Here is a 27,121-nt window from a genome sequence, read left to right as displayed (position 1 = left end):
TCAGGGAGCCTTCAGGGCTGTCTCCTGTCCCTCCTTCCCCTTAGTGCCGTGAGCAGGCCTGGGGCTCTGTGACCCTCCAACCCGCTGCCTGAGTCTTCAGCTAGCCCTGCCTTCCCACAGGGCGGTCTGTCCGTAGGGCTGGCATCAAAGCCTGTACAGGTTTTATACGGACACGAGGCTGCGGTGAGCTGTGTGGCCATCAGCACTGAACTTGACATGGCTGTGTCTGGATCTGAGGTGTGTCCGTGTGCCCTGGGGAGGCTGTTGGCTGAGTCACTGTCCCGAGCCGTCAGCTCTCTGCTCAGCATCCCCATCTGCCTTCTGCAGGATGGAACCGTGATCATACACACTGTACGCCGAGGTCAGTTTGTTGCAGCATTAAGGCCTCCGGGGGCCACACTGCCTGGACCTATTTCACATCTGGCACTGGGGTCTGAAGGCCAGATTGTTGTACAGAGCTCTGCTTGTGAACGTCCTGGGGCCCAGGTATGGGGATAGGGTACCCAACAAAGACATCAGGGCGGCCGGGTGGCGGCGGCGCACACCTTTAATCCCATCACTCGGGAGGCAGAGCCGGGTGGATCTCTGTGAGTTCGAGGCCAGCCTGGTCTACAGAGCGAGATCTCAGAGAAACCCTGTCTCGGAAAACCAAAAAAAAAAAAAAAAAAAAAAACCCAAAAAACCAAAAGACCTCAGGGCAGTTGGGATGGTGGGGCGGCTCCTGATGTTCCCATTCCTTCCAGGTCACCTACTCCTTGCACCTGTACTCAGTGAATGGGAGGTTGCGGGCTTCATTGCCGCTGACAGAGCAGCCTACGGCCCTGACCGTGGCAGGAGACTTCGTTCTGCTGGGCACCGTTCAGTGCTCTTTGCACATCCTCCATTTGAACAAGTGAGCCCACTTTGAGTGGCTGGCCCCTGCTGGTGGGAGTTGTTGGCACAGGGGAGTGAGGAGTGCACGCTCGCTCTCCAGTACACCTTCTTCTAGGTGTTACCCATGGGGAGTCTTGCCGTGGACCTCCCTCAGCTACAGCTGTGGGAGTCTTAGGAATCAAGGATTCAGTTTGGCTAGCCTTCAGATGAGGACGAGGTAGAAACACGGGACAATGAAGACATCTGGGAGCCGTGTTGAAGGCCTCCTTGCGGCTGTGACTTAATGTATATCCACTCCCTGGCTATAGATTGCAGCCTGCTGTGCCTCCCCTGCCCATGAAAGTGCCAGTGCGCAGTGTGTCTGTGACCAAGGAGCGTAGCCACGTGCTGGTGGGCCTGGAGGATGGCAAACTGATCGTTGTGGGCGCTGGGCAGCCTTCTGAGGTGAGGACAAGAACAGGCGGACCGGGCATCGAATCAGATCGGGTGGGAGCAGCTGCTCGGGCTCAACCCATCCCACCCCCTCCCCTCTTTCCGTAGGTGCGCAGCAGCCAGTTCGCGCGGAAGCTGTGGCGCTCCTCGAGGCGCATCTCCCAGGTGTCCTCTGGGGAGACGGAGTACAACCCGGCGAGGCTCGCTGAACCCGGTGTCTAGGTGCTCAGATCCCGCCGAGCAAGATGCCCTGCCCACGAGACTGCTGCACCAGGGGGTGGGCGGGGCCCACCCTCCAGCTCAGGGATTGGTAGATGGCATCACCAGGAAGTCCCGCCCCTCGCCGGCTGAGGGGAGACCCAGCGCCGGCCTCTGAGGCCGCAGCTGCATATTTTGCACAATCTGGGGTGGGGTGGGGTGGGGTGGGGAATTCCGACTTTCAAATCCCACGTTACAGTGAAGCACAAAGACCACCCGTGGCCTTAATCCCTAAACGTGACTCTCGCTGCCCAGCCCCAGCAATAAACTTGGCCTAGTTTTGTAGCTGCTTGGTTTCTTGAGTATACATGTGCCCGCCTTCCCGGCCTTCTGTGGCCACCATGTAGTTCCCGTCACCCGGTCTGGCCTGGCATGTCATTCTTCCTGGGCAGGCTGGCCTCCGTGTAGCCAGCCGACCCACCTCTGTCCTTGCCAGCCGTTTCCTGGCTCCTGGATCTCTCAGGGCCCGTCGCGTGCCTTCTGCATGCCATTTGCGCGCTCTGCCAGCCAGGTTGGTGTCAGCTTCTGTGCGCTCTGAGAGCTTCGGCATGCTCCAGCGTGGGGCGGGGGCGAGACCGCACCCTCGAGCTCAGCCCCGCCTCTTCATTGTCCTGCTCCCCTCTCCAACACCACCCCCCCATTGGCCCGCCCCTAGCCTTGGCTCACTCTTTCTTGGGCAGACCGGAACCTGCCCTCTCCAGGGACTCCCGCCGTCTTCCAGGCTGAGTGGATCCTGGCACCCTTGGAGGGGTGGCTGCCGAAGGTCAGGAGGGGTGGGAGTGCCGAGTGGGGTTCTTGCTAGGTAGAAGGGGTCAGAACCCCCCGTCTCCCACCTCGAGTGCCCTGAGCCTACGGGTACCAGCAGAGTCTGTGTTGGGGTGTGTATAGGCCTGCGGGGGCTGTTGAATTGTTTCTTCGAATTTTGGGCTTGGAGATGGGTGGGGAGGCCGGGAGACGTTCCAGCAGCTCAGGATAGGTGGGGCAGATTCCAAGGCCTGTCTGCTGCTCCTGGTTTACGGGCCCACCCACCAACTAGGATGCCGGAAGCCCCCCACTCCCAATATGGTAAGTGACACAGAGCTACACAGTCCACAAAGGGGCCACCCATCTCCGAGGCTTACCTGGCTACGGCACTGGACTGCCGATAGCCATCATGTGGTAGACCCTTGGTTACGCAGCAGTAACTGTTGGGGACTTGGAGAGCCTTTCTGAGTCTCTTCCTTCTTCAGGCGAGCTCCCTCCTCCTTCCAGATCTGGAGCCTCTTCTCAGCCTGCAGAAAGGGGGTCTCAGCAGATTTTAGTACTGTAGGGTCCAGATGGGCCCTTAGACGGAGTGGCCCTGTTCTCCCACTTCAGGCCCTCTCTGATTTCCCAAATGAGGAAAGACTAGCGTTAGGGCCCTGGATCTCCATGCCCTATGACTTTGCTGAGCCCATTAAGGTATCCCTTCCCTCAGTTCCTGACCAGGAAAGGGCTGGCCACTGCCCTGGAGTGAAGAGTGGGGGCCAGTCAGTCCAGGAGGTCCTGTTTTGGGACCATGGGATGTTGGGTTTTGGCAGATGTGTGTGAACATGAGCCTTTCACTGGTTCCTAGGGATGCTTCAGCCTGAGATAGGATCCCCGTGCATATATCTTTATTCTCCTTTTAACATCCCTGGATTCAGCCCAGGTATTTGCCAAGGCCTTTGAGATGGGGTGGTTTCTATGCTGAGCTGTACCCCCAATCCACCAGCTTTGGCTATTGGGGCCAGCTTAGTCACCTCCACCTACTTGACACGGGGAAACTGTTCCTGCCCTGGTGAGAATCAGGATGGAGTGAGCTAGTATTGAGGACAAGCTGCCCCAGAGACTTGCGACAGCAGGTCTGAGGATCTCATACCCCGTACAGAACTCCTACTGGACTCAGAAAGGCAGCCTTTCAGCTCCTTCAGCCCAGTGCTGTGCACCACTCGCCTTCACCAAGAAGCAGCTCAGCAGACAGTGCCTGGCAGAGCCATGCTGCACAATGTCAGCCACAGCAAAGGTGTGGTCTACGCAGGTACGCATGCTTTGACCCAGGTCCCCCCTAACAGGCAGGCTGGGAGGTAGAGTAGGTCATGTACAAGTCCATTCACAGGCTCTGTAGTCCCTGTCCCTTGAATCCTGTCTACACTGGGTCCAAGGACTGACTGGTCACTAGACTTAAGGCCAAAAAGAACACCAGTTATTTACTTCCAGTTAAGTGTCGTTTTTTATGGTTTTGTGAAAACAACGTTCATCAGTGTGGCCTCCCAGTTCACTCTGGGAGCTGACCAGTCCAGAGCCGTGCAAACAGAGGTCAACCAGAGGCACGAGGAGAGCAGGGTTAAGGAAGGCTTCCAGAGTAGATTCTTGTCATGTTTCTAGAAGAAGGCATAATAGCAAGAACAGAAGTCTGGATGCTTCTGGAGGATGGCAAGGCACATCTGCCTCATCCACAGTGGCAAGCCAAGGGCCAGTCAACTTAAAAACATTAAGATTTATTATTTATGTGTACATATGTACCTGTACATGTATATGTGCGAGGGTGCCCACAGAGGCTGTAAGAGGGCATCAAACCCCCTAGAGCTCAAGTTAAAGATGGTTATGAACCATTGAATGCGCTGGGAGCAGAAGGCTGGTCTTATAATGGAACAAGCACTGTTAACCACTTAGCAAGCATGTGGGGTTCAGAGGACTTGTGGAAGTCACTTTTCTCTTTCTACCATATGGATTCTGGGGGATCAAACTCAGGTTGCCATGCTTGGTGGCATGTGTCTATCTGGTGAGCCATTCTTGCCAGTTCAGGGCCAGCCAACTCGGGACGCTGTGCTGAGTCCTTGACTACACGGTGAGCTCTGTTGCTTTGGAACGTTCTGCCAGGATGGTCTAGGTGAGGCTGCTGTGGCTTTCTTGACCACTTTGACCTTGTCTTCACAGATACTGGCCTGATGGGGCAGGACAGGGACAGGGAAAGCGTGTGGGTAGAAGTTGGAGGAGCCCTGGCCCCCAATACCTCCTCCCTGTTCCCCCTGAGCCTCCGGGGGCCTCAAGCAACATCATTCCTGTCTACTGTGCTCTCCTCGCTACTGTGGTCCTTGGTCTGCTGGCCTATGTGGCCTTCAAATGGTAGGTGGTCTGGGTACTGCCCTGCGGCATCTCCTCTATATATACCTGGACTCCGAGCTCCTTGTCTTAGTACTCCCTGCCCTCTACAGTTGGCGCTCACATAAGCAAAGACAACAGCTGGCCAAAGCTCGGACTGTAGAGCTAGGGGACCCTGACAGGGACCAGCGGCATGGTGACAGCAGTGTCTTTGTGGACTCTCCTCATTGTCTGGAGCCCTGTATCCCCAGCCAGGGTGAGCACCTTTCCTCAGTCAGTACTCCTTGGTATTTAGCTAGTGCTACCCCACCACCCACTAACGAATCTTGTATCTCCCACCCCAGGACCACATCCTGACCTTGGTTGCCGACTTTACCTGCATATTTCGCAGCAGCAGAAGGAGGAGGTTGAGCGGCTCTTGATGCTGGGTGAACCTGCCAAGGGTTGGCAGGGGCTGGCAGGCCACCTGGGCTACCAAGCTGAGGCCGTGGAACTCATGGCCCGTGACCAGGCACCAGCCTATGCCCTGCTAAGGGACTGGGCCGCCCAAGAAGGCAGCAGAGCTACCCTCAGAGTGCTCGAGGACGCCCTGGCTGCCATAGGTCGAGAAGATGTGGTCCAGGCTTTGGGTTCACCGGCTGAGGGCTGCTCTGTGGTGTGAGTGGCCAGCCCCAGAGCTGCCTACACTGGCAGGCCCTCCTTACCATCCTGACTGCCTCAGGTCCCCTTCACGGACTTCCTAGTACTTCTGGCTTCTGAAGTTCTGCAGAACACAGAAGATCCAGCTGCTTCATGTCCCTGCACCTTCCTCTCCAAGACGGGAAGCAGAAGATGGTGGGATGGGTAAGATCTGCCCACAGATCCCCATTCTGCCTCCCTTTATTTAGCTCTAGCTATTTTTTCTATTGTTGTTAAATCACATATTAAAGGCAACTCTGACTTGTATTCTGGTCTACTTAGCTCTTTGGGCCTATAAGACAGCTGAGTAGCTGTGAAATAGAGGCCCAGAAAAGGACTTGGGGAGGTCCACAGGCTATGGGGGACTCTCTCTAAGCAGCAGCCGGGATGGCAGACGCTTCTGTACATGGGCTGTGGAGGCACAGACTGGAGTTCAACCTTCTGCCCTTCACTGTTTGGACTGTATTAGGAAGCTACGTTTCCTCCTGAACTCCTGAAGTTTCCTTTGCTTAGCTGGAGGCATGTTTAATAAGTCCCCTATCCCTGAGATTCCCATGGTGTGTCACAGGACCCTTTGTGTGACCTGCGCTGTGACAGGCAAGAGGCAAGGTAGTTGTAGTGTTGAGGACCTCAGGTCATCTTCAGACAAGAAAAGGAAGACATTTCAACCCGGGACTCTGGGCTGAGGGAATAGCTCATGGGAGAGCACTTGTCTAGTACACATGAGGTCCTTGATTCAATCTCCAGAGCTACAACAAGGCAAAAGCCAGACTGCCACCCAAGCAAAACATTCCAAACAGGCCTCCACAGCTGCTCATGTGCCTTGAACAGAGTGGGCAGGCAGGCTGTTCTGGATAGGGCAGCTGAGCCAAACCACCTGTACTTCCATACACACGCCCATCCTAAAGTGGGAACAGGCAGCTGGGTTGCTTTGCCTTCTGAAGAGCCGCTCTGCAGGTGACCTCGCCTAAGAAGGACGAGTGCACATGGATTAGATGGCTTTAGGTTCATCCAGACTCTCTGAGAAGACCTGGGGTCCAGTCAGGGTGAAGTGGAGCCCAGAGCGGATCTGACTCCCTCACTGCACTGAGATGCCTGGTGTTGGTTACTTAGTGAGCATGAGGCTAACACAGGCCGCTTCTACAGCTGCTCCTCAGAGGTGGTTGACCAGATAGAGCTGCTTAACAGCCTGTCCTTGTTAAAATGAACGTCAGCCAAGCGTGGCGGCTCCCATCTTTAATCCCAGCACTCGGGAGGCAGAGCCAGGCGGATCTCTGTGAGTTCAGCCTGGTCTACAGAGCGAGATCCAGGACAGGCACCAAAACTACACAGAGAAACCCTGTCTCGAAAAACCAACCCACCCACCCCCAAACCACAGGCTTGATGCCAGCCTGCCCTATGGTGAGAACATCTCAAAATAAATAAATAAAAAGTGGGGGAGGGTATGTTACCTTCATCCTAAGAAGACCCTAAAGCTAATCCCCAAGGATGAGGACAAAAACCAGAGAAGGTCCAGACTAGCATTCGGGGAACATCACACTCCTCTTCAGCAGAGTCAGCTGCAGGGCCACCAAGGACTGAGTCAACAGGAAGATTTTTCATGAACAGACTGGCATACTTTCGCCCAGCCTAGGTAATGTGGACATGAGGGAATATGGGGTAGATGAAGACATTTGGGGTTAAAAAAATATATCAAAAATTTCTAAACCTTTACAGCTAGTTACCACTCCAGTTACCTCAATTTCCTTGGAAAACCATGAACACTCATGATAGCAGACACACTAGAAAATGTCGAGGGTTGAGGGAATTATGGTCCACTTATGTTACCACTCCAGTTACCTCAATTTCCTTGGAAAACCATGAACACTCATGATAGCAGACACACTAGAAAATGTCGAGGGTTGAGGGAATTATGGTCCACTTATGTGCTTTAAAGTTATGACGGCTACAGTATTGTGAGAAAAAGGCTGTAGATCATTAGTTAGTCCTTGACATCCTGTGTTCACACTCATGCTTTGTGTAGCAGTGGCATGCTATTAGGTACTGGAAGCAATCCAGAGACAACTGATATGTTCGATGGGCTATTGGTAAAAACGATGCCATTTCATATTCAGGTACTTGAGTATCCACACATTTGTAGCCAATCCCCAGAGGTAGTGAGGGAAGACTTGCTACACAGCACATATGACCAGAGAGTAAGGATTTCTGCCCTCTGCTACAGGATTGTAAGTGACGCTTGCTTTGCCAGTTTCTGTAAGAATTAAATGAATATTCACTCATCTCTGAAATGCTGAGCACAGGCAGTGGGTGCTCCTGGCAGGCCTCAGCCCGGCCCTGTCTTCCTCTTCCTCCAAGAGAACACTGCAGTGAGAAGAATCGCTCTCCTGAGGAACAGGTGGGCCCCCATTTAGTATGAACTTTCGCCCTGCCCAGCAAACTCAGCACCAAGAGACCACTGCCGAGGCCGCACCCAGAGGGCTGCTCCCTCTCACCACAGGGCAGCACCGAGTCCCCTCCTGCCCCCTGCTGCCTCCCTCCAGTGTCAAGTAACAAAGTGGGAAGCCAGGACCCACACATTTCTCCCAAACTGTGGGCTGGGAGAAATGCAGGAGAAATATTTTACCTTGTGCTACTTTTGTTTACACTGCATTTGTTTTGAAGCTGTGTACTGTGCCTGTGTAAAACACCCAATGGTCTAATACAGACCTGGCCAATAGCAAGGCAGGAGAAAGGGTAGGTGGGGCTGCCAGGCAGACAATATATAAATCTTGGAGGAACCAGAGGAGGAGGACATTGGGGGCCAGCTACCCAGCTACACAACCAGCAACGGAGTAAGAATTACAGAAGTAAGAGAACGGGAAAAGCCCAGAGGCAAGAGGTAGACGGGTAATTGAAGTAAAGGAAAGCTGGCAAGAAACTAAGCCAAGCTAAGCCTGGGCATTCCTAAGAATAAGCCTCCGTGTGTGACTTACTTGAGAGCTGGGTGGTGGATCCCCAACCCCCCAAAAAAAGAGCGAAAACCAACAACAGAGAAATATAGTCTGAAGGCAGAAAGACCCAATAACAAACACTCTCTGGCCAGGAGATATCAAAGAAAAGGCATTTGGCTTTCCTATCGACTGGCCCACTAACCAAAACCAAACAGCCCAGTGGCAATGAGGTCTCAGGTCATGTTTCCTCTGCTCCAGACTGTAAACTGCCTCAACTGAGCTCAGCCTCAAGATCTGAGGTCTAAACTTACCAGTCTCGTGCACATGTCTGCCTGACACACAGTGGGACCTGTAGGGCAAGGCTAGTACTAAAAGGCAGCAGCAATGATTCACCTTGGACTCCACACACCAGTGGCCACTGCATCCTTTTTCTCTCCAGCAACATCAACACAACAAACACACTTGGATTAAGTTTTAGGGAACACACATTGCAAGTTCTTTAATTGATTTTATTTTTTACATAAAAAGTTCAGTAAAAATTGGATAAAGTAAAGTGATCTTAAGCAGTAAATCAATCTTATCAACATAGCACAAGGCTGGCCAAAACCACAAGGCAGCCTGCTTTGGAATATTTACATGATAACAAATTAAACCTTGCAGGAGAATTTATACTGTCCTTACAAAGTCTTCCCATGATTCTAGCACATAGAGGCTAACGGCAAACAAAAACTGAACAAAAACCAGGAAAAACAAACAAATTCTTTTCAATATATTCACATATACATTAAAATATAATACAGATCATCAGGGTAAGGGTCTTGGGGGAGGGTGCGCATGGGTCTGTGCGCTGACAGCACCGCCAAGGGGGAGACCCAGGTTTGAGAACGGGGTTGGGTGTGGCCACGGTCTTCCCTAGGCTACTGCCTCCGATGGCCTTAACTGTTACATCCCAGCAGCTCACAACTAGGGGTCGCTTGTAGACAGAGCTCATTTTCGTGCCTTACAGTTGACTCCTCCAAGGTTTGAACTGCTCAGGATGATGGGTCATCACACCGGTAGTGCAGGCCTGGCCATGGGTGGGGCAGAAGCCACAGGATCCATCCTTTCTGATCACACTTCTCACTCTGGCCCCGCGCGTCACTCTAATTCAGTGTCCTCCTTAGGTTTGTAAACTGCCCCAAACTTCTGCATGTACTTCTTAATGTACTCCTTGGTTTTGTGTTTCACATTCTCATTGCACTCCAGGTCCTCGGGGTTCTTACAGTACTTCAGCTCCTTATTCATAACTCCATGAGTCAGCTGTCCGAGGCACAGGAGGAGAGACCACAGATACCATCAGAATGGAAAACGACTGACAGGGAGGAGGACAGGCTTGGAAGGAAATCATGGGGGAGGGGTTGGGGCAAGCTGCTACAGGGACAGAGGAGAAACCCAGCTTTCAAAGTCTCTTAGGTGCCTACTTGCCACCTCTGAACCTTGCCTCACAGTCCTGGGCCCCAAGCCTTGGCATCTGGCACATAAAACCACACTTTTTGAAGGAGAGGATCTTAGAAGGCACATGACAGACCGGGAGCAGGGGAGTACCTTTCGAGCAAGGTGTTTGAAATCCTCAGTCGTGGTGATTCTGCCCACCTTGCAGTCAGGTTTCCGGTAAGGATTCAGGCACTGGACAATGAACTGAGACATCTGCAGACAGAAGGTAGGAGACATGCTGCTCAACTGTGCTGATGGGATCACTAGAAAAGGCAGCAGAAAGCTTCCCTGCTAGTCCCCGTTTCCTCCCTCAGGTGCTCATCTAGCCAGCAGAATGCTAGGAAGCCAGTAAGATGCAAGAAAGTGGTCCTGGCCCATCCCTGACAAGAGCCTCCTTAGCCAGACCAACCAAACCTCACTTCGAGAGGCTGCAGGCATTCTGGGAGTAGCCTCTGGTTTCACACTAAAATTCAAACGTTGCCAAGGTCACTGTGTTAAGTTTGGGGTCTACAGGAGGTAATTAGGCTGCAAGGGCCTCTCCACCACAAACAGAGCTGCTTGTGCCTGGGCCACAGCTCATTTGGTAGAGTGCTTGTCTAGTACTGTGGCCTCCTATGAAGAGTTAGTGGCTAGGTTCTCTGGATCCTGGAGGCAAGGCAGGGTAGAGTAACAGAGTACTCCTCTACCCCAGGATTGCAGGTAGGCATTTTGCCTGTAAAGGTTACTTCAAGCCTGTAAGTATTACATGCTTATTTATGAACCACAACCACCAAAAGCATATGGAAACATGGATGAAGGATGATGCTGGGCAGGGCTCTTCAATCCACCATCTCCAATGTCGTCTTCTGGGCTGTTTCTGTAAGGTTTATCCTACCCAGTAGCTCTTAAAAGAGGCCTCAGGATCAGGACTTCTGCAAGTCCTTATGGCATAGGGTCCCGGGAAGGGAAGAAAAGGGACTACTGACAGCTACTTCAAAACTGTGACCTTTAAACCATTCCAGGTTTAAAGGCAGAGCACACATCGGATTGGTTGAGCTGAAACACCAACACCATACATGGACAGTGAGGAACCGTTATGCCTATACAAGTTTTTTGGTTTAGCTGCCACAACTGGCGTCCATATTTTCCCCCTTTCAACCCACTCTTCACTTAGTCAAGGCTTTGATTATTCTCAGGTTGGAATCAGTGGTTTCCTAAACCCACAGACACAGAGCCACTACATGAAAGGACACAATACTATCCAGCCTATGTCCAACACCCTCACATGGCCAGTGCTCAGGAGAGAGGACTACTTGGGACTTTTTTTTTTTTTTTTCTGAGACAGGGTTTCTCTGTGTAGCTTGGCGCCTGTCCTGGAACTCACTCTGTAGGCTCAGGCTGGCCTTGAACTCACAAAGATCCACCTGCCTCTGCCTCCCGAGTGCTGGGATTAAAGGCGTGCGCCACCACCGCCTGGCTACTTAGGACATCTTGAAAGAGGTGACACTCTTGCTTTTGTTCATTCTCATGCCTCCTCGACCTTCCTTCTGATCCACTGGAGCAGTTTCTACCCTAGATTCAAGAGGCTGTCTTCATATTCTAAGTATTGGCCTCTAACCCTCTTCACACACACCCTTCACACAGCTGCCATTCTTTACAGTTCTGTTCATCTTAACACACTAGAAACCCCTTCAATGAACCAAGTCTGGAGTTTAGGATCTAGGGGCTGGTGAGATGGCTTACTGGATCAAGGCACATTATCACCAAACTTGATGGTCTGATTTGATTCCCAGGATCCATACGGTGAAAGGAGAGAACCAACTCCCACATGCTGTCTCTGACCTCCATACACATCAGAGCCCCCTTTTCCAAACAAATACATAAACATGCAGTGGAGACAAACAGGGTGAGCACACACTGTCAGCCAACAGAAAGAAAGAGAACTACAATTTGATCAGAGAATCCAGAGGTTCAGCTTAAGAGTTCTAATATTGAAAGCTTCTCTACATATATAAAAACAACAGTCTCAATTTTGTTTATCTCAAGGGCTGTTGTAACAGATACCAAAGTGTTTACCTTGTTGTAAAGGGACATACCAATGTGTCATCACATAACAACTACACAGTCAAATCACAGAAGGAAGGAAGGAAGGAAGGAAGGAAGGAAGGAAGGAAGGCAGGCAGGCAGGAAGGAAGGAAGGAAGGAAGGAAGGAAGAAGGAAGGAAGGAAGGAAGGAAGGAAGGAAGGAAGGCAGGCAGGCAGGCAGGAAGGAAGGAAGGAAGGAAGGAAGGAAGGAAGGAAGGAAGGAAGGAAGGAAGGAAGGAAGGACCTGAGACTATAGGAAGCCTGATACCATCTATGGCTTTCCACTGTCTGAGACGCCACACAAGGCCCACGGTGAGACAGCAAACATGTTGGCAGATGGACTCCTCTCACACAGTGCGAGACAGTGATGGGTTCTTACAGGAAAGCAGCACTTTGGGGCAAGAGAAACAAGCTAAGCCATCTTCAGGCAAGACAGACGTACATACTTAGGCAAGACACAACGGGCTCAAGTCAAGTCCAAGGCCGATGCAGTCCTCATCTTCCAAACCTTACCTCTTTTCTGAATACTTCTTTGCTTTTCTTTGCTAGCTCACTGGAGGTGTCTGCTTCTGCAGTCTTGGGCTTTTTTGATGTCTAGAAAAGAGAAACACAATATAGAAACACAACATGAGATGCCAGTTTGGTCATGCCTGTTCCGGAACTCTCACCTGACTAAAGAACTCAAGTTTCAAGTTCAGCCCCTGACTCCGCCCTCTAAAGTCCTAGCTGCCTTTTTCCTGCAGCAGCTGCACACTGAGCTGTCTCACGGGCAGGTATCTCTCTGTGGAGGATGTGCAGTATCTGGATTCAAATGACTGAACCTTCCTAGGCTCTGACATGTTAGCATTTCAGAACAAAGTTTAGTGCTCTGCTCTGACGATTCTTTGTACTTATTATCACTTTTCCTCCCTAAGTGGGGCTGCCTAGACTACATAGGGCAGTCTCAACACTTGAGAGAAACTCCTTGAAGCTTGGTGCATCTAGTTCAGGAGTGTAAAGAATTAGAGAGCACACCTGTAATCACAGTACCTGGAGAAGTGGAGGCAGGAGGATTAGGAGTTTAAAGCCAGCCTTTAAACACAAACTTATTTAGCAAATTTGAGGCCAACCTAAGCTCCATGAGACTCTGTCTCAAAAAAGCCCCAAACAAACAAACACTCCAAGGAGTTATAACTCTGGTGAACATGGGATGAGTGTCAGTCACGTTGGTGAACAGGTGAGTAGATGCCAAGACCACTAATATTTTTTTTCCCAAAATGGCAAGATGATGATAAATCCAGAAATACACCTTTCTAGCATTCTCAGAGGAGAGGCTACCAAATTCCCCCTTCCCAAGCAACACCAAGAGATGATGAACCATCAGCTCGGCATACAAGCCATGCCCACACAGCTAGAAGGCCCTTCCAATGGAAAAATAATTATCAACATTACACTTGGAATACAAACTTTCATGCTCTACGAATATCAGCTGGTGCAACAAGTTTAATTTTAAAAAGGATTTATTTATTTGTGTATGAGTGTATGTATATGGGTACCACATGCATGCCTGGGGTCCCCTGGAGCTGGAGTTATATGTGAGCGCTCTGCCAAGTAATCTTAACCACTCAGTCACCTTTCTAGCACACATACCCCCCTTTTAGGGTGTTTTTCAAGACAGGGTTTCTCTGTGTAGCTTTGGAGTCTGTCCTGGAACTTGCTCTGTAGCCCAGGCTGGCCTCAAACCCACAGAGATCTGCCTGCCTCTGCCTCCTAAGTACTGGGATTAAAGGCATGTGCCGCCGCCGCCCGCCGCCGCCCGCCGCCACCACCTGCCTTTTTCCCCCTAGCCCCTAGTCTTATCTTTAATTATGTTTATTCATGTGTGTCTCTGTGTAGATATGTACACACAAGTGTGGGTGCCCAGAGGCACCAACTCCCTCGGAGCTGGAGTTACAGGTGGTCACCTCTCATGCTGCTGGAAACTGAACTTAGGCTCTCAAAGGAAAAGTATGTATTCTTGACTGCTGAGCCTTCTCTCCAGCCCTGATCATGTTTCTACTAGGGGCTTAGAAGAATGCAATCTTTGATCCTCTACCCATGCTCTAGCTCTGTTTCCTCAATTTCCACAAACAGCACAAAGACTCTGCTGCTGAAGAAGTTGTACAAGTCCCTCTACTTGCTTTGGAGAAAGGTAGCTTTTGAGCTGCCCAAAGCCTTGTTAGAAAGGCTGTACATGGCCAGGTGTGGTGGCGCACACCTTTAGTCCCAGCACTCAGGAGGCAAAGGCAGGTGGATCTCTGTGAGTTCGAGGCCAGCCTGGTCTCCAAAGCGAGTTCCAGGATAGCCAGGATTACATGGAGAAACCCTGTCTCAAAAACAAAAAAAAAAAAAACAGAAAGCTTTACATATTTACTGTTTCTCTACATTTTTCCTATGGCTGTTGGGGTAGAAGTGGGAGCTGGAGGATGGAATAGATACCCTTTCTGTTTTTAGGGAAAGAGTGAAACAAAACCTGAAAGAAACTCTAAATATTTTGATTTTTTTTTTTTTTTTTTTAAAAAACAGGGTCAAAAACTTGCAATTCCTTCTGCTTCAGGCTCCTGAGCACTGAGATTGTAAGAGCGCATATATGGCTTGCTTTGAAACTGATTAAATTTCGCCTCCCCCGCTCCCCATGAGTGTACATCCCACAGTAAGAATACAGATATCCAGAGATCCAAAATAATCTGGATATCTGAGCATGGTGGTTCACACCTGTAATCCTAGCTGAGAAGCTGAAGCAGGGGGATAGCTCCAACTTTAGGTCAGCCTCGGTATGCAGTAAGTTTTAGTACAGCTTAGAGAACAGAGTGAGACCATCTTTTAAGACAAAACAAATTATATTTAAATAAGGCAAGGAGAAAACACATCCCTCAAATATTCTCTTCTAGTGGAAGAAGCAGAGCTGGTGAGGGTGCTGCTTCCCTTTAAATCAGCGATTCTCAACCTGTGAGGGAGGGGTCAAATGGCCCTTTCACGGGGGTTGCCTAAGATCACTGAAAAACACAGGTATGTACATTATGATTCCTAACAGTACCAAATTACAGTTATGAATTAGCAATGAAAATAATTTTATGGTTGGGGGGTCACTACAACATGAGGAAGTGTTAAAGGGTCACAGCATTAGGAAGGTTGAGAATCATCCAAAAAGAATGTATTTTCAGAAAGCTAAATAAATCTGGGACTAGGTTTGTAGCTCAGTTGGTAGAGTGCTTGCCTAGCATGAAGGAAGTCCTGGGTTTGATGCCCAGCACTGTATAAACTTGGCATGGTGATGCACGCCTGTGACCCCAGCACTTGGGAGACAGAGGCAAGAAAATCAGCAGTTCAAGGTGTCCATGTAAGACTCCGTCTATATTTTAAAAAAAAGGAAAGGAAAGGAAAAGAAAAGAGGGGCCAGGACGATGGCTCAGTAGTTAAGAGCACTGACTGCTCTTCCAGAAGACCCCAGTTTAATAATTCCCAGTACCCACACAGCAGCTCCCAAACATTTGTAACTCCAGTTCAAGGCCCTCTTCTGGCCTGCACGGGCACTAGGCACACAAGTGGTATACAGACATACATGCAGACAAAACACCCGTACACATAAAATAAATTAAAAAAAAGAAAGAAAGCTAAAAAAATCCAATGCATATTTAGCAACATTCTAATTCAATCCTGACTTGGCAAGACTGAGGGAGCTTTTAGAAACAGTCATTGCAGCTCAGTGTACTGAACTCAGTCAAGGAGGGCTTTTGATGCAGCTTTGAGCAGCTGGGACTGAGAAAGAAGTGTTCATTCAAATGAAGGATGATAGACTTGTACAGTATAATAAATCATGACACAAAAATAAGAATTCTTGGGAGAAGTGAAATTTTCTTAGGGTTTTCTTGTATTTGAGACAAGGTTTTCTCTGTGCAGCCCTAGCCGTCCTCAAACCCACAGAGATCCACTTGCCTCTATATCTCCTGAGTGCTGAGATGTGTGCCACCACCGCCCGCACAGCATGAGATTGATTGAGTCTGTGTGGCATGGGACTCATTCAGGCACTAACATGTACTCAAGCCCAATACCAGGCAAAGGAGCAAACTGGAGCCAAAGACAGCACTTGCTAGTGACATGAAAAGTTTTGGGATCCCTCAACTCCCCAAGAGTTCCACTTGATATTTTAGCATTTCTAACAATAGGCTCCTATTGCCTATGAACAATTCGTTAACACCAGAAAAGACATCAGACTGGATCAACTGGCCCTCAACTTCTGGTATGCTAGAGAATGTACCTGTAGAGAAAAGCCTCACTGAAATCTGAGGAAACCACTGGAGGGGGGTGACAACTCACACATAAAAAAGCCAAGTCTTCCCAGGTCCTCAGCAAACTATCAGTTTGCTTTTTCTTTAACTTGGGTCATAGGATGTTTCAGTCAATGGAAAATTTTGGTGGGAGCCTATGGAAGCAACAGTCAGACGAATACACAGAAAATGAGCAGGCAGAAGGGCTTGGAAGAAAGTCAGAGCTCACTGCTTTAGAAGCTGATCTTGTTAGCCTTTGTTTATAGCACATTTGACTTCCCGGATAATCTTGTTTGGAAATGACAAGAGAAATCTCAGCACCTTCATGCTACTGGGGCTTTGAGTTCATCCGTATTCAGTGGCAGATGGTCATTAAACTTACTGTGTGGCTCTGGCACTCACAAAGAACACAAATGATACAACAAAAGCCAACTCCATTCTTTATTAGGCATACAGACGCAATCAGGTCAAAAAAAACCCCTCTGCCTTTGAAAGAGGGAAGAGGGCTTAAGTTATGGAGATGAGCTCTGAAAAGGAGACAGTGAAATATTACTCAGCTACTATATTTTCCCTCCTGAATTTAATTAAATCCTCTTTAGACTGTGAAATGTAAAAGATGATTCCATGAGGAACTGTATGTTTGGGGGCTGTGGAATCTAGAAGTAGAAGTTGGGGTGTCAGAAACATACATTCAGTTCAGTCAACCTAAGCTTTCCAATCCACAAGTGTGGCTGCACATTAAGTATGAAGTTAAGAAAGAAGGTCCCTGGAGACACAGAAACTCACCACACTGTCCTGGAGTTGCTTCTACTCTTAGAAACACAAAAGCAACACTTCACTGGGTGCTTCTAGATAAAGGCTGCAGTTCCCTCTTAATTTGTAACAACAACAACAAACAACAAAAACCAAGGGGAGGAAATGGGAAGAGGGAGTAATGGGAGGAGGGAGAAAAGGGGGGAAGGAGGAATGGGAGGAAAGGACCCTAAAGAACCAAGTTCTACCAATGGTGTTTTCAAAGGAAAACAGAATTTACAAAATCCATGGAACTAAAAACTTTAGTTCTAAAGAAATATCTTCAAAGATATTACTAGGAACTAGTGGGCTACTACCCATATATTTCACCTACAAGTGCAAGGCAGGCCTGAAACTCTGCCCCAGCTGCTAACTGGCCATGCTGAGTAACTTAAACCATCTCCTCTACAGACACTGGCTTGCTTGTTTCTGACAATCTTTCAAAATTGTGATTTCTGGGTTCCTTTTTCATTGCTGTTAAGTGATATTGTATGAAACCATTTTACAAATTGCTTCAACTATAAAAACAAAACAAAAAACAGGATCAACAACTGAAAAACCTCTTCGCTGCAGATCCTACCCTCTGCAAATTCTTTTTTTGTGGCGTAGGGACACCTATGGAACGCTGGGAGGAATGTGATCCAGGAGGCAGGAGCAAGTCAACTGCCAGCTCACTTGTGCAAGCAGTCAACACGGTTCAGGTCTGAGGTTCTCAAGGGAAGACTGGACTTAACACTCACCACGTGATGGATGATGGAAGAGAGTACAAGATGATCAAGAGTAGGGAACAACACTGGAGGGAAACAGAGAAGGAAGGCTCTCATAGATGCTTAGTCTAGTCATCCAAAGCGTTTACTTCCACCCAGCACTTTCAAAGCGTCCTCTGCCCACTGCACACCTTCCCCTAGTGTGCTGTATCATACATTCACGATGTGAGGACCAGAGCCACACAGTAAGATTATTGCAATAGCAATCTGTCAACTAAACCAGATGAACTCAAGCCCCCATCTGGGTTATGAAACACATATACACATACTAATGGTTTTTCCCAACAAGAACCAATTTATTGATGTTTCAACATGAATTCAACTGCATTCCTATTCTGAATCCTGCAGGAAGCTCAAACGTTCAAATTCCACAAATAATTTCCTATTTCCTCTTGCTCTTTCTTCCTCCATTTCTGATGCTTAAACTGATGCTTCTTCCTTCTCTATTTGGTTTGCTAAGTCTTTTTTGTTGTTTTGGTTTTTGAGACAAGGTCTTATCACATAGCCATGGTTGGTCTGGAACTTGATGTGTAGACCAGGGTGGCCTTGAACTCATAAAGCTTGGCCTGTCTCTGCCTCCTCAGTACTGGAATTAAAGGTGTATACTGCCATATCCAGCCTGGTTTGCTGAACTTCAATAATACTTGTCAAATGTCTTTTCATCTTTCCTATTCTCAGTTCCTTACTTTGTCAGAACAATGATAACACTCTGTACTCTGCTCTGTCACTGGATCAAATAAGCCTGTTTCACTAGAGAGTCGCATACTTGACTATTTGATTCCTCTGCATCAATAATATTTCCTAGCTTCCGAATACCTATTGCACGTTAATCACACTGGTAGACCTTAGACAATTTATTCCTGACACACTTTTCCAGGGTGTAGAATTTTTTTTGTTTGTTTGACATTTTGGGACCATGCTCAGGACAGAACCAAGGGCATGACGTGTACTAAGTGAGCAACTCTACCAGTAACCCACACCCCTAGTTCTACTCTTCATGTTTCTGTCTTGCTCAGTATCTTGTACGTATCCAAATTCCTACTATACCAGATATTTTTAACTTTCAATTTTGTAAAACTTGTCAAATCACTTTTCCAGTGATGAACTGATGTTCTTAAAAGATGGTCTGTGAATGCCTCAAAGCACTTGGCATGAAGTTCTACTACAGCATCATCTTAACTTTCAGGTGACGAACACCCAGTTTTGGTTTTCTCTCCATCTATGTGTCACACAGGGCTTGTGATTGACAAAATGCACGGCCCTGAAAGGCTTACATTCTAACTAAAGACACCAAGGGAGTAAAATGGGACCTAAGGAATGGAGGCTTTTCTCAGAAGGGTCCTCCAGTCCACAGATGTGTTGAGTAGATGAATGCAACTGTAAAATGCTAAGAAGGGTGCATTCAAGCAGATTCCAGCTACACAAGCCAGAGCAGGGCATCTCTGCATTAGGGCCTTAAAGGCAATCAAAGCCTGACTGACACCCAGACTGCTGCTTTAGGCTTTAGGGAAAGAACGACTGAAAGGTCAAAGAGCACTTGCTTTCTCATCTATGACGCATAAACCAAAGGGTTAACCAACCCAGAAGGTGTGGGTCTGGATTTTTACATTAGAAAGACAAAAAAAGGTTGCATTTCCACAGAAAGAAACTTTTATAACTGAAGCATACTTGAAAATTTAAAAACCACTGGATGAATTTAGCTTATTATAAATAGCAGCATCAGTAGTCTCTAAAGAGAAGACAACAGTAACTATACAACCTGGAGTGTAAGGAGAAAAGAACTGAAAAAAAGAAAGTGAGAGATTCCGTGACCTGTGAGAAATCCAGCGCTCTAGCAACATTTATACAATGGAGAGTTGCAGGGAAAACAGGCCATGGTACAAAAGATAGATTAGAAAAAATAATGGCTAAGATACTTGCAGCTTTGATGAAAACTATCAATCTTGGTTGAGAAGAATAACCACAAGAAAGTTAAAAACAAAGAAAAGTGAAGTATATAAGCAAAAAAAAAACCCAAAAAAACTCAAACAAACAAAAAAACCCAAACAAACAAAAAGCAAAACTGTTGAAAATCAATTAGAAAAGAAACAATACATAAAAGGGAAGAAAGACTACATCTTTCTTATCAGAACAGTTATAAGTCGGGTGTAGTGACATACACTGTTCAGAAGACAAGGTATCAGGACTACAGCAAGTTCAACATCAGCTTGGGTTACATAGCAAGACCCAGTCTGAACAAAACCAGAACAAAATAGAATAATTTTAAGAGCTGAAAAGTAGGCCGGAGGTAGTGACACATGCCTTTAATGCCAGCATTCGGAAGGCAGGTGGATCTCTGTGAGTTCAAGGCCAGCCTGGTCTACATAGCAAGTATCAGGACAACCAAGGCTATGTAGAAAGAGCCTGTCTCAAAAAAACAAAAACAAACAAACAAAAAACCAAAAAAGAAAAGAAAGAAGAGGGGAGAGCTAAAAAAGTAGGAAAAAGAAAAAGTATCAATAAGAGCACTGGCTACTCTTGCAGAAGACCTGGGTTTGAGTTCCAGCACCCATATGGTGGCTCACAACCATCTGTGACTCCAGTACCAGAGAGATCTGACACCTTTTGGCCCTGTGGTACATAGACATACAGGCAGGCAAAACTTCCATATGAAGAGAAGAGAATTCTATATTCAGTGACAATGCCCTTCAAATAACATTCTCAAAGTTTCCTACAAAGTTAAACATATTCCTACCATGTAATTCAGCACTTATGCTCATTGGTATTTATCCAAAGAAACTAAAAACCATGCCCAAGCTAAAACCCCCAAACAGGTGTTTTCAGTAGCTTTATTGAAAATTACAAAACCTAGAAGTCAAGAAAGATGTACTTCAGCAGGTAACCGGTAAGCAGTGGTGTCATCAGACACTGGAGCATTACTTAATACCAAAGTGAAACAAACACCAACCATGAAAAGACACAGAAACCCTAAATGCACAGCTCCCTGGGGTGAGATGTCAATGAAGGGAGAGGCTATGGATACATGGCAGAGGAACACGAGAACACCAGGGTCTCCTTGCCTTCTCTGTTTGATCTACTTTCTGCTCAATTTTGCTATACCAAATTGAACTAAAGTTACTCAGTATTTTTTAAAGGGATATAGTAATTTCTTTACTTTTTTCCTCCCCAGATAAAACAAGCTCACAAACTTCATCACCAGTAGATCTGAAATACTAGAAATACTCAAGGAAAAATTTCAGAATAAAAGGAAGCAATTCCAGGTGGAAACAAAATTCTATATCAAAGAATAAAGTACTGGAAATGCTAAATAGTAGTTAAAAACAGGACCTGGCTAAATAAAAGCTTCAAGTTTTCTTTAACATTTTATCAGTCTTTGTATTTTGTGGGCATGGGAGCACATGCTTAAACAGCTGCACCACTAATGAGGAAACCCACAGCCCCCACAGCCCCAATCTGAATCCTAACCCCAGTTTTATACCACCATTAACAGACCACCATTAACAGACTTTAAAGTGAAATGTAGTAACATATTTTGGTGTTCATTAACAGATGAGAAAATGATTGAAAAACATAATGGACAGAAGCAAGTGAAATATACATTCTTAGATTCAGAGATAAAGTTATGCTGTAAGTAACCACAGAAATGTGGTCTAGCATAAGATGACAACCTGTTGTGAGATAATATGGGTATTATAAATCTTAAAACAGTGGTTCTCAAAGTTTCAGATCTCAGGATCCCTTTGTATTCTTAAAACACTGAGGCCCTCCCAAGCTTTGATTCATATGGAAATACGTAAGTAGTCAAAAATAAAGTTTATTCTGGCCTAGCAGCATATGCCCATAAACCTAGCACATGGGAGGCAGAGCTCGGGATCACTCAAGGTTTCAGGACAGCCTGTCTACAAAAGATGTTTCAGGACAGCCAGGTCACAATGTAAGATGCCTGTCGAACACATAAAAGTCATCCTTGGAGATAATTTAATCTCATTAATAAATAAGGATAAAGGATAATTCAACTAGTAGGTACTTGTTCTATATTTATACCATCTCTAATCTCAGTAACTGTTTTGTCAGAGGAAAGATGAAGAGTAAAATATTTTTTTCTAGCATTTCCATAGTAAGTGGAACAAGAAAGGAAGTCTTCTACTCTTGAGAATCAAATGAGGTGCCTCTCTTGTTGCTGCTTGTTTGGGGGGGAGAGACATGCCACAGCATGCACATGGAAGTCAAAAGACAACTTCTGAAAGTTGGTTCTCCCCTTCCAACATGGGTTCCAGGGATCAAAGAGATCATCTACCTTGGAGGTAAGCTCCTTAATCTTCTGAGCCCCCTGACTTGGTGCTGTTGGCTCTTGTTTTTGTTGTTTCCCTTTAGACAGGCTCTTGCTGTATAGCTAAGGCTGGCCTCAAATCTGCAACCCTCATTAATGATGACAGTATGAATCACCACCCGTCTCCTTGGGTGAGATTCATTCACTATCTGCCTGTGTGTATGATGTGTGTGTATGTGTATGTGTATGTGTGAATACAGGCACCACAAATGCCATGGTTTTGTGAGGTTTCTTTTTTTTTTCTTTTTGGAGGCCATTTATTTTCCTGAGGCAGAGTCTCGTTAGTCCTTGCCAGTATGCTATGTACTCTAGCCTAGCTGGCCCAAAAACTTCCAGGCAATTCTCCTGTTTCTATCGCCCATTGTGCTGGAGGATTTGAACTCAGGCCATCAGGGTCTTGCAGCAAGTCCTTTATCTACTATGCCATCTCTATGACCCCTTTGGTGGGTTTTAACATAACCAGTTTAAATTCATTCCAGGTCTAACTAATCTCAAAATAAGAGGACACTAAAGTGCAATGTCCATTAAATTATTCAATTTAAAGAGTCAAATCAAGCAGAATGTGTTGGCACATGCTTGTGATCCTGACACTAGGATAGCAAGATTGAAGGATAGCTCGGGCTAGAGAGAACATGCCTCAAAAATAAATAGCCAAAGCACAAATAAAAAGAAACCATCTATTCAACCCAATATCAAGAGAAGAAGAATTAATATATTAAAAAAGTTATAAAGGAGTATGGAATATAATTATCATGGGGCCTCTAGTTTTCTCCTTTAGTCTTCTGTTATTATTAGTGTGATTGAACTTTTTTAAGTTTTGCAAAATACAAATAGACTAGATATAGTAACTGTAATTCTTGTTTGATAACTGTTTTGTTATATGTAATTTTACTGTTAAAATGAAAACCTTCCTTTTTGATTAGACAGAAAAGGGGGAGTGCTGTGGGATGATGGTCTTTCTGTGAATATGTGTTGCTACTATTGGTTAATAAAGAAGCTGTTTCAGCCTATGATAAGGCAGGATAAGAGCGAGGCAGGAAATCCAAGAGAGATACAAGGAAGAGGGTGGAGTCAGGGCAGACACTAGTCTGCCACCCAAGGAGCAACATGCCAGGAGACCAGTAACGTCATGGCCATGTGGCAATACATAAATTTAAGATGAAAGAGCTAGCTAGCAAGAAGCCTGAGCCATAGACCCAACAGTTTGTAATTAATATCAAGCCTCTGAGTGATTATTATAATAACGGCAGCTGCGGGACCAGGCAGAACTGGGCAACTTCCATCTACACTAGGGCTACAAAACATTTTCATTAACTGGTCTATTCATATATTCAAAACCTTCTAAATATATTTCTTTCTTTTTTTTTGAAAGTAGGAATTCGGTTTTCTCTCTCTTTCCCTCTCTCTCTCTTTTTTTAAAAGATTCATTTATTTATTATGTATACAGAGGAGGGCGCCAGATCTCATTACAGATGGTTGTGAGCCACCATGTGTTTGCTGGGAATTGAACTCAGGACCTCTGGAAGAGCAGTTGGTGCTCTTAACCACTGAGCCATCTCTCCAGCCCCTAAATATATTTCTTAAGCAAATAAGTAGCTAATATGCTAGAGTACATCTGACTCCTTGAATGTCTAAAAATAGTCTTTCTCTTTGATTTCAATCTCTTCCTTTGACAAAAGAACTTCCACATATTTTCCAAAGAAAGAGAAAAAAAATTCCCAAACTATATGGCTACTGACCTTACTGAAATGAAAGGACACAGATGCTCAAATGACCAGGACACATATAGAAGCTACACTCACCTTCATGGGGTTTTCATCGTATGTTGGGGTTCCCAGGTCCATCTCAGCTTCATGCTCTAGGCTGGCATCATCTCCTGGGCTTTCCCAAGTGGGAGGGTCCCACTGAGTCTGCCTAGAAGTAAGAACAGCAAAGCTGTCGTGGGTAGAAAACAGACAACCCTGGCATAGAGTTTAAAAATATAATATGCAATAGGGCAGAAAATAAGCCAGAACTGTGAGACTGAGACATACTTCTGATAGCTTCTTATGAGCAATGGCTCTAGCCTAGAAATAGATTCCTAACATTAATCCCATTATACTTTTAAAGGCAATTATGGGATAATGCTGGCTAGATACTGCCAACAGCAAGAAAACCAAACATCTGCTTTTCAACGGGCTCAATGTACTAGATATATCCTGGGACTAAAAAGTGTGGAGCAGTCAAGATTAGTAACTACTATAACTACTCTGTATTTGGAGCAAAATAAATCATATATATCTCTTACAATCCTTGACCATGCTTGTAGTTCTACACCTTATTTAATGATTGAAAGCCTAGAAAACTTGTAAAATTGTATGGCCGGGCAGTGGTGGTGCGCTCCTTTAATCCCAGCACTCGGGAGGCAGAGCCAGGCGGATCTCTGTGAGTTCGAGGCCAGCCTGGGCTACCAAGTGAGTTCCAGGAAAGGCGCAAAGCTACACAGAGAAACCCTGTCTCGAAAAAACCAAAAAAAAAAAAAAAAAAATTGTGTTCTTTGATAAAAATGTCTTCAACTGGTAACAAAAAGGGCTCAGCCATATTAACTCATTGAATGTTTATAGTTGTTTTGAAAATAAAAAGGCAAATATATAACCCAGGATGGAATTAAGGACAGCCTTAACCCCCCCCCCCATCTTTCTGCCTCTACCTCCCTCCTGAATGTTGGGATTACAGGGACATGCCACCACAATCAACTAGATTATTTTAAAAAATTATTTTATTTTAAATGGTGTGTGTGTGTTGTGTGTGTGTGTGTGTGTGTGTGTTGTGTGTGTGTGTATACCCACAGCAGACAAAAGAAGTTGAATCCCCTAGAGTTGGGAGTTACAAGTGGTTATAACCTGATGTGGGTGCTGGGAATTGAACTCTAGTACTCCAGAAGAAAAGCAAGTGTTCTTAACTGTGGAGCCATTTCCTCGGCCTCTCAGTTGCTTTTATTATTTTATGTACATGGTTACTTTGCTTGCATGTATGTCTGTGAACCACATTCGTGCCTGGTACCTTCAGAAGCCAGAAAAGGATGTTGGGTCCGCTGGAACTAAAAAACGTTATAGACAGTTGTGAGCCACCATGTGAATGCTAGGAATTGAACCCTAAAAAAGTAGCCAGTGAACTTAAACACTGAGCCTTCTCTTCAATCCCAATTCTTAAAAATTACATTTATTCATGAGGAGAGGAGGAGGGATACTCATGTCATGGTGCATATGTGAAGATGGAGAGCAATTTTGGGAGTCTTCGTGTCCTTTTTACCATATATGGGTCCTGGAGATCAAACTCAGGTTATCAGACTTGGTGGCAAGTGCCTTTATCTGCAGGTCATCTCAACAGCCCGATCCCCCACACACACACTTTTTTTTTTTTTTTTTTTTAATTTTTGTATTTTATTTAAATGACAGAGGCTCACTATATAGCTAGCCCTGGCTGGCTCGGAACTCTATATGCAGACAACCTGCTCCTACTTCCTTCCCAAATGCTAGGATAAAAGGCACGCACCACCACACTTAGCCTGATTTTTTTAAGTTAGATTTGTAGGATAAAAACTCAAGTAAAGATATTCATAGTCAAGAGTCTGAAGTCAGTGCTGGAGAGATGGCTCTGAGGTTAAGAGCACTGCTCTTCCAGAGGTCCTGAGTTCAATTCCCAGCATCCACATGGCAGCTCACAACTGTCTATAACTCAGGTTCCAGGGGATCTGACACCCTCACATAATGCACATAAAATTTAAGAAATTTAAGAAAGAGAGAGAGAGAGAGAGAGAGAGAGAGAGAGGAAGGAAGGAAGGAAGGAAGGAAGGAAGGAAGGAAGGAAGGAAGGAAGGAAGGAAGGAAGGAAGGAAGGAAGAGTCTAAAGTCAGCTATCACAGAAGGCAGTATTTAAAAGGTTAAAGCTGGAGCTGTAGGAATAGCTTGGTGGGTAAAATCACTTGCCAAACAAGCCTAATGACTGAATTCACTTCTTGGGATGCACATGAAAGACCTAGGTTCAAGAGTGTGCCCTGTAATCTCAACACTCTTACGGCAAGACGGGAGGTGGAGATAGGAGAACCAGAAGGAAGCTAGTAAGTCAGCCTAGCCTATACAGTGCAGCTACAAAAACAACAGAAGACTGTCACTGTCACACACACAGACACACATGCACGCACATGCACACGGGTGGGGGTCGGGTGGGGGGCGCTGGATAGATGGCTCAGTTCTCAAGAGCACTAGTTATTGTCACAGATGACCCAGAATCTATTCCTAGCACCTACATGGCAGCTCACAACTACCTGTAACTCTTCTATCCAGGGCTCTAATGCCTGTGGGCACCAGGAATACAAGTGGTTCATAGACATACATGCAGGCATAATAGCCATACACATTAAAAAAGAAAAAAGTGAGGCTGGGTGGTGGCGGCGGCGGCGCACACCTTTAATCCCAGCCCTTGGGAGGCAGAGCCAGGTGGATCTCTGAGTTTGAGACCAGCCTGGTCTACACAGTGAGACCCAGGACAGGTTACAAAGCTACACAGAGAAACCCTGTCTAGGGGGGAAACAAAAAGAAAGAAAGAAAAAAGTGGATGGCAGGAACAAATTCCCAAAATTTTTCTTTTGATCTCTAAATGTATCCAAAGCATGTTTGTGTTCTCTCTCTGCCTCTGCCCACCCCCGCACGACTACAGGCACACAATAAGTAAACCAAAACATAAACAAAAAGCCACAAAGAGCTGGCATCTTTTCTGGCAGGTCAATACTGTCACTGCACTTTTCGGCTCTCCTACCACACTAATCTTGATGTGACCCACTCTGAGTGAGTGGAGAGCAGGCTCAGATGCAGTCTATGAACCTGCACAACAGCAGCATTTCTACTGTCATAATGAAGCATGAGCATCTGTAAATTTTAGTGTGGAAACAAATTTGTTTTTTTTTTATTTTTTATTTTTTTTAAAAATATCTGGAAGAATTATCATGCACCTTTAAAAACTGGCCTTGTACTATGCACGGTTAGAGAACACTCAAAATCCCAAGCATGTGGGAGGCAGAAGCTAAAAGATCATGAGTTCGAGGTCAGCATACGCTAATAGTGAGACTGCTCTTTTTCTTTTTCTTTCTTTCTTTTT

At 46.3% G+C, this 27,121-nt stretch overlaps 3 protein-coding genes across 10 annotated transcripts in view; 2 read left to right on the top strand and 1 right to left on the bottom strand.

Annotated features, from left to right (window-relative positions):
• Window positions 1-1,848, top strand: part of Nbeal2 (neurobeachin like 2) — a 35,339-nt gene extending 33,491 nt beyond the window's left edge. For all 5 annotated transcript variants that reach the window (XM_028886863.2, XM_028886860.2, XM_028886862.2 and 2 more), the window contains 5 exons: window positions 121-237; window positions 328-486; window positions 744-892; window positions 1,182-1,317; window positions 1,414-1,848. In XM_028886863.2, the coding sequence (XP_028742696.1) occupies window positions 121-237; window positions 328-486; window positions 744-892; window positions 1,182-1,317; window positions 1,414-1,527 (675 nt within the window). In that variant the 3' untranslated portion in view covers window positions 1,528-1,848. The remainder of the gene's footprint in view (window positions 1-120; window positions 238-327; window positions 487-743; window positions 893-1,181; window positions 1,318-1,413) is intronic.
• Window positions 1,849-2,233: 385 nt separating this feature from the next.
• LOC114705172 (death domain-containing membrane protein NRADD-like) lies at window positions 2,234-5,610 on the top strand. The gene is given in 6 exon segments (XM_028886864.2): window positions 2,234-2,628; window positions 3,452-3,601; window positions 4,501-4,584; window positions 4,587-4,689; window positions 4,779-4,921; window positions 5,010-5,610. Coding segments are annotated over 6 exon segments (825 nt in total). The 5' UTR covers window positions 2,234-2,600; the 3' UTR covers window positions 5,327-5,610.
• Window positions 5,611-8,761: 3,151 nt separating this feature from the next.
• The window catches only part of Setd2 (SET domain containing 2, histone lysine methyltransferase), a 106,635-nt gene continuing 88,275 nt past the window's right edge, over window positions 8,762-27,121 (bottom strand). For all 4 annotated transcript variants that reach the window (XR_005092045.1, XM_028886868.2, XM_028886867.2 and 1 more), the window contains 4 exons: window positions 23,788-23,899; window positions 12,324-12,404; window positions 9,858-9,959; window positions 8,762-9,572 (listed from right to left, as the gene is read on the bottom strand). Coding sequence is in view for 3 of the 4 variants with exons in the window: in XM_028886868.2 (XP_028742701.1) it covers window positions 9,411-9,572; window positions 9,858-9,959; window positions 12,324-12,404; window positions 23,788-23,899 (457 nt within the window). In the remaining variant the exon portion in view is untranslated. The remainder of the gene's footprint in view (window positions 9,573-9,857; window positions 9,960-12,323; window positions 12,405-23,787; window positions 23,900-27,121) is intronic.

This window comes from Peromyscus leucopus, chromosome 7, assembly GCF_004664715.2.
Source record: "Peromyscus leucopus breed LL Stock chromosome 7, UCI_PerLeu_2.1, whole genome shotgun sequence".
Taxonomy (NCBI): Eukaryota; Metazoa; Chordata; class Mammalia; order Rodentia; family Cricetidae; genus Peromyscus; species Peromyscus leucopus.
This window is presented reverse-complemented; position numbering and strand designations above follow the sequence as displayed.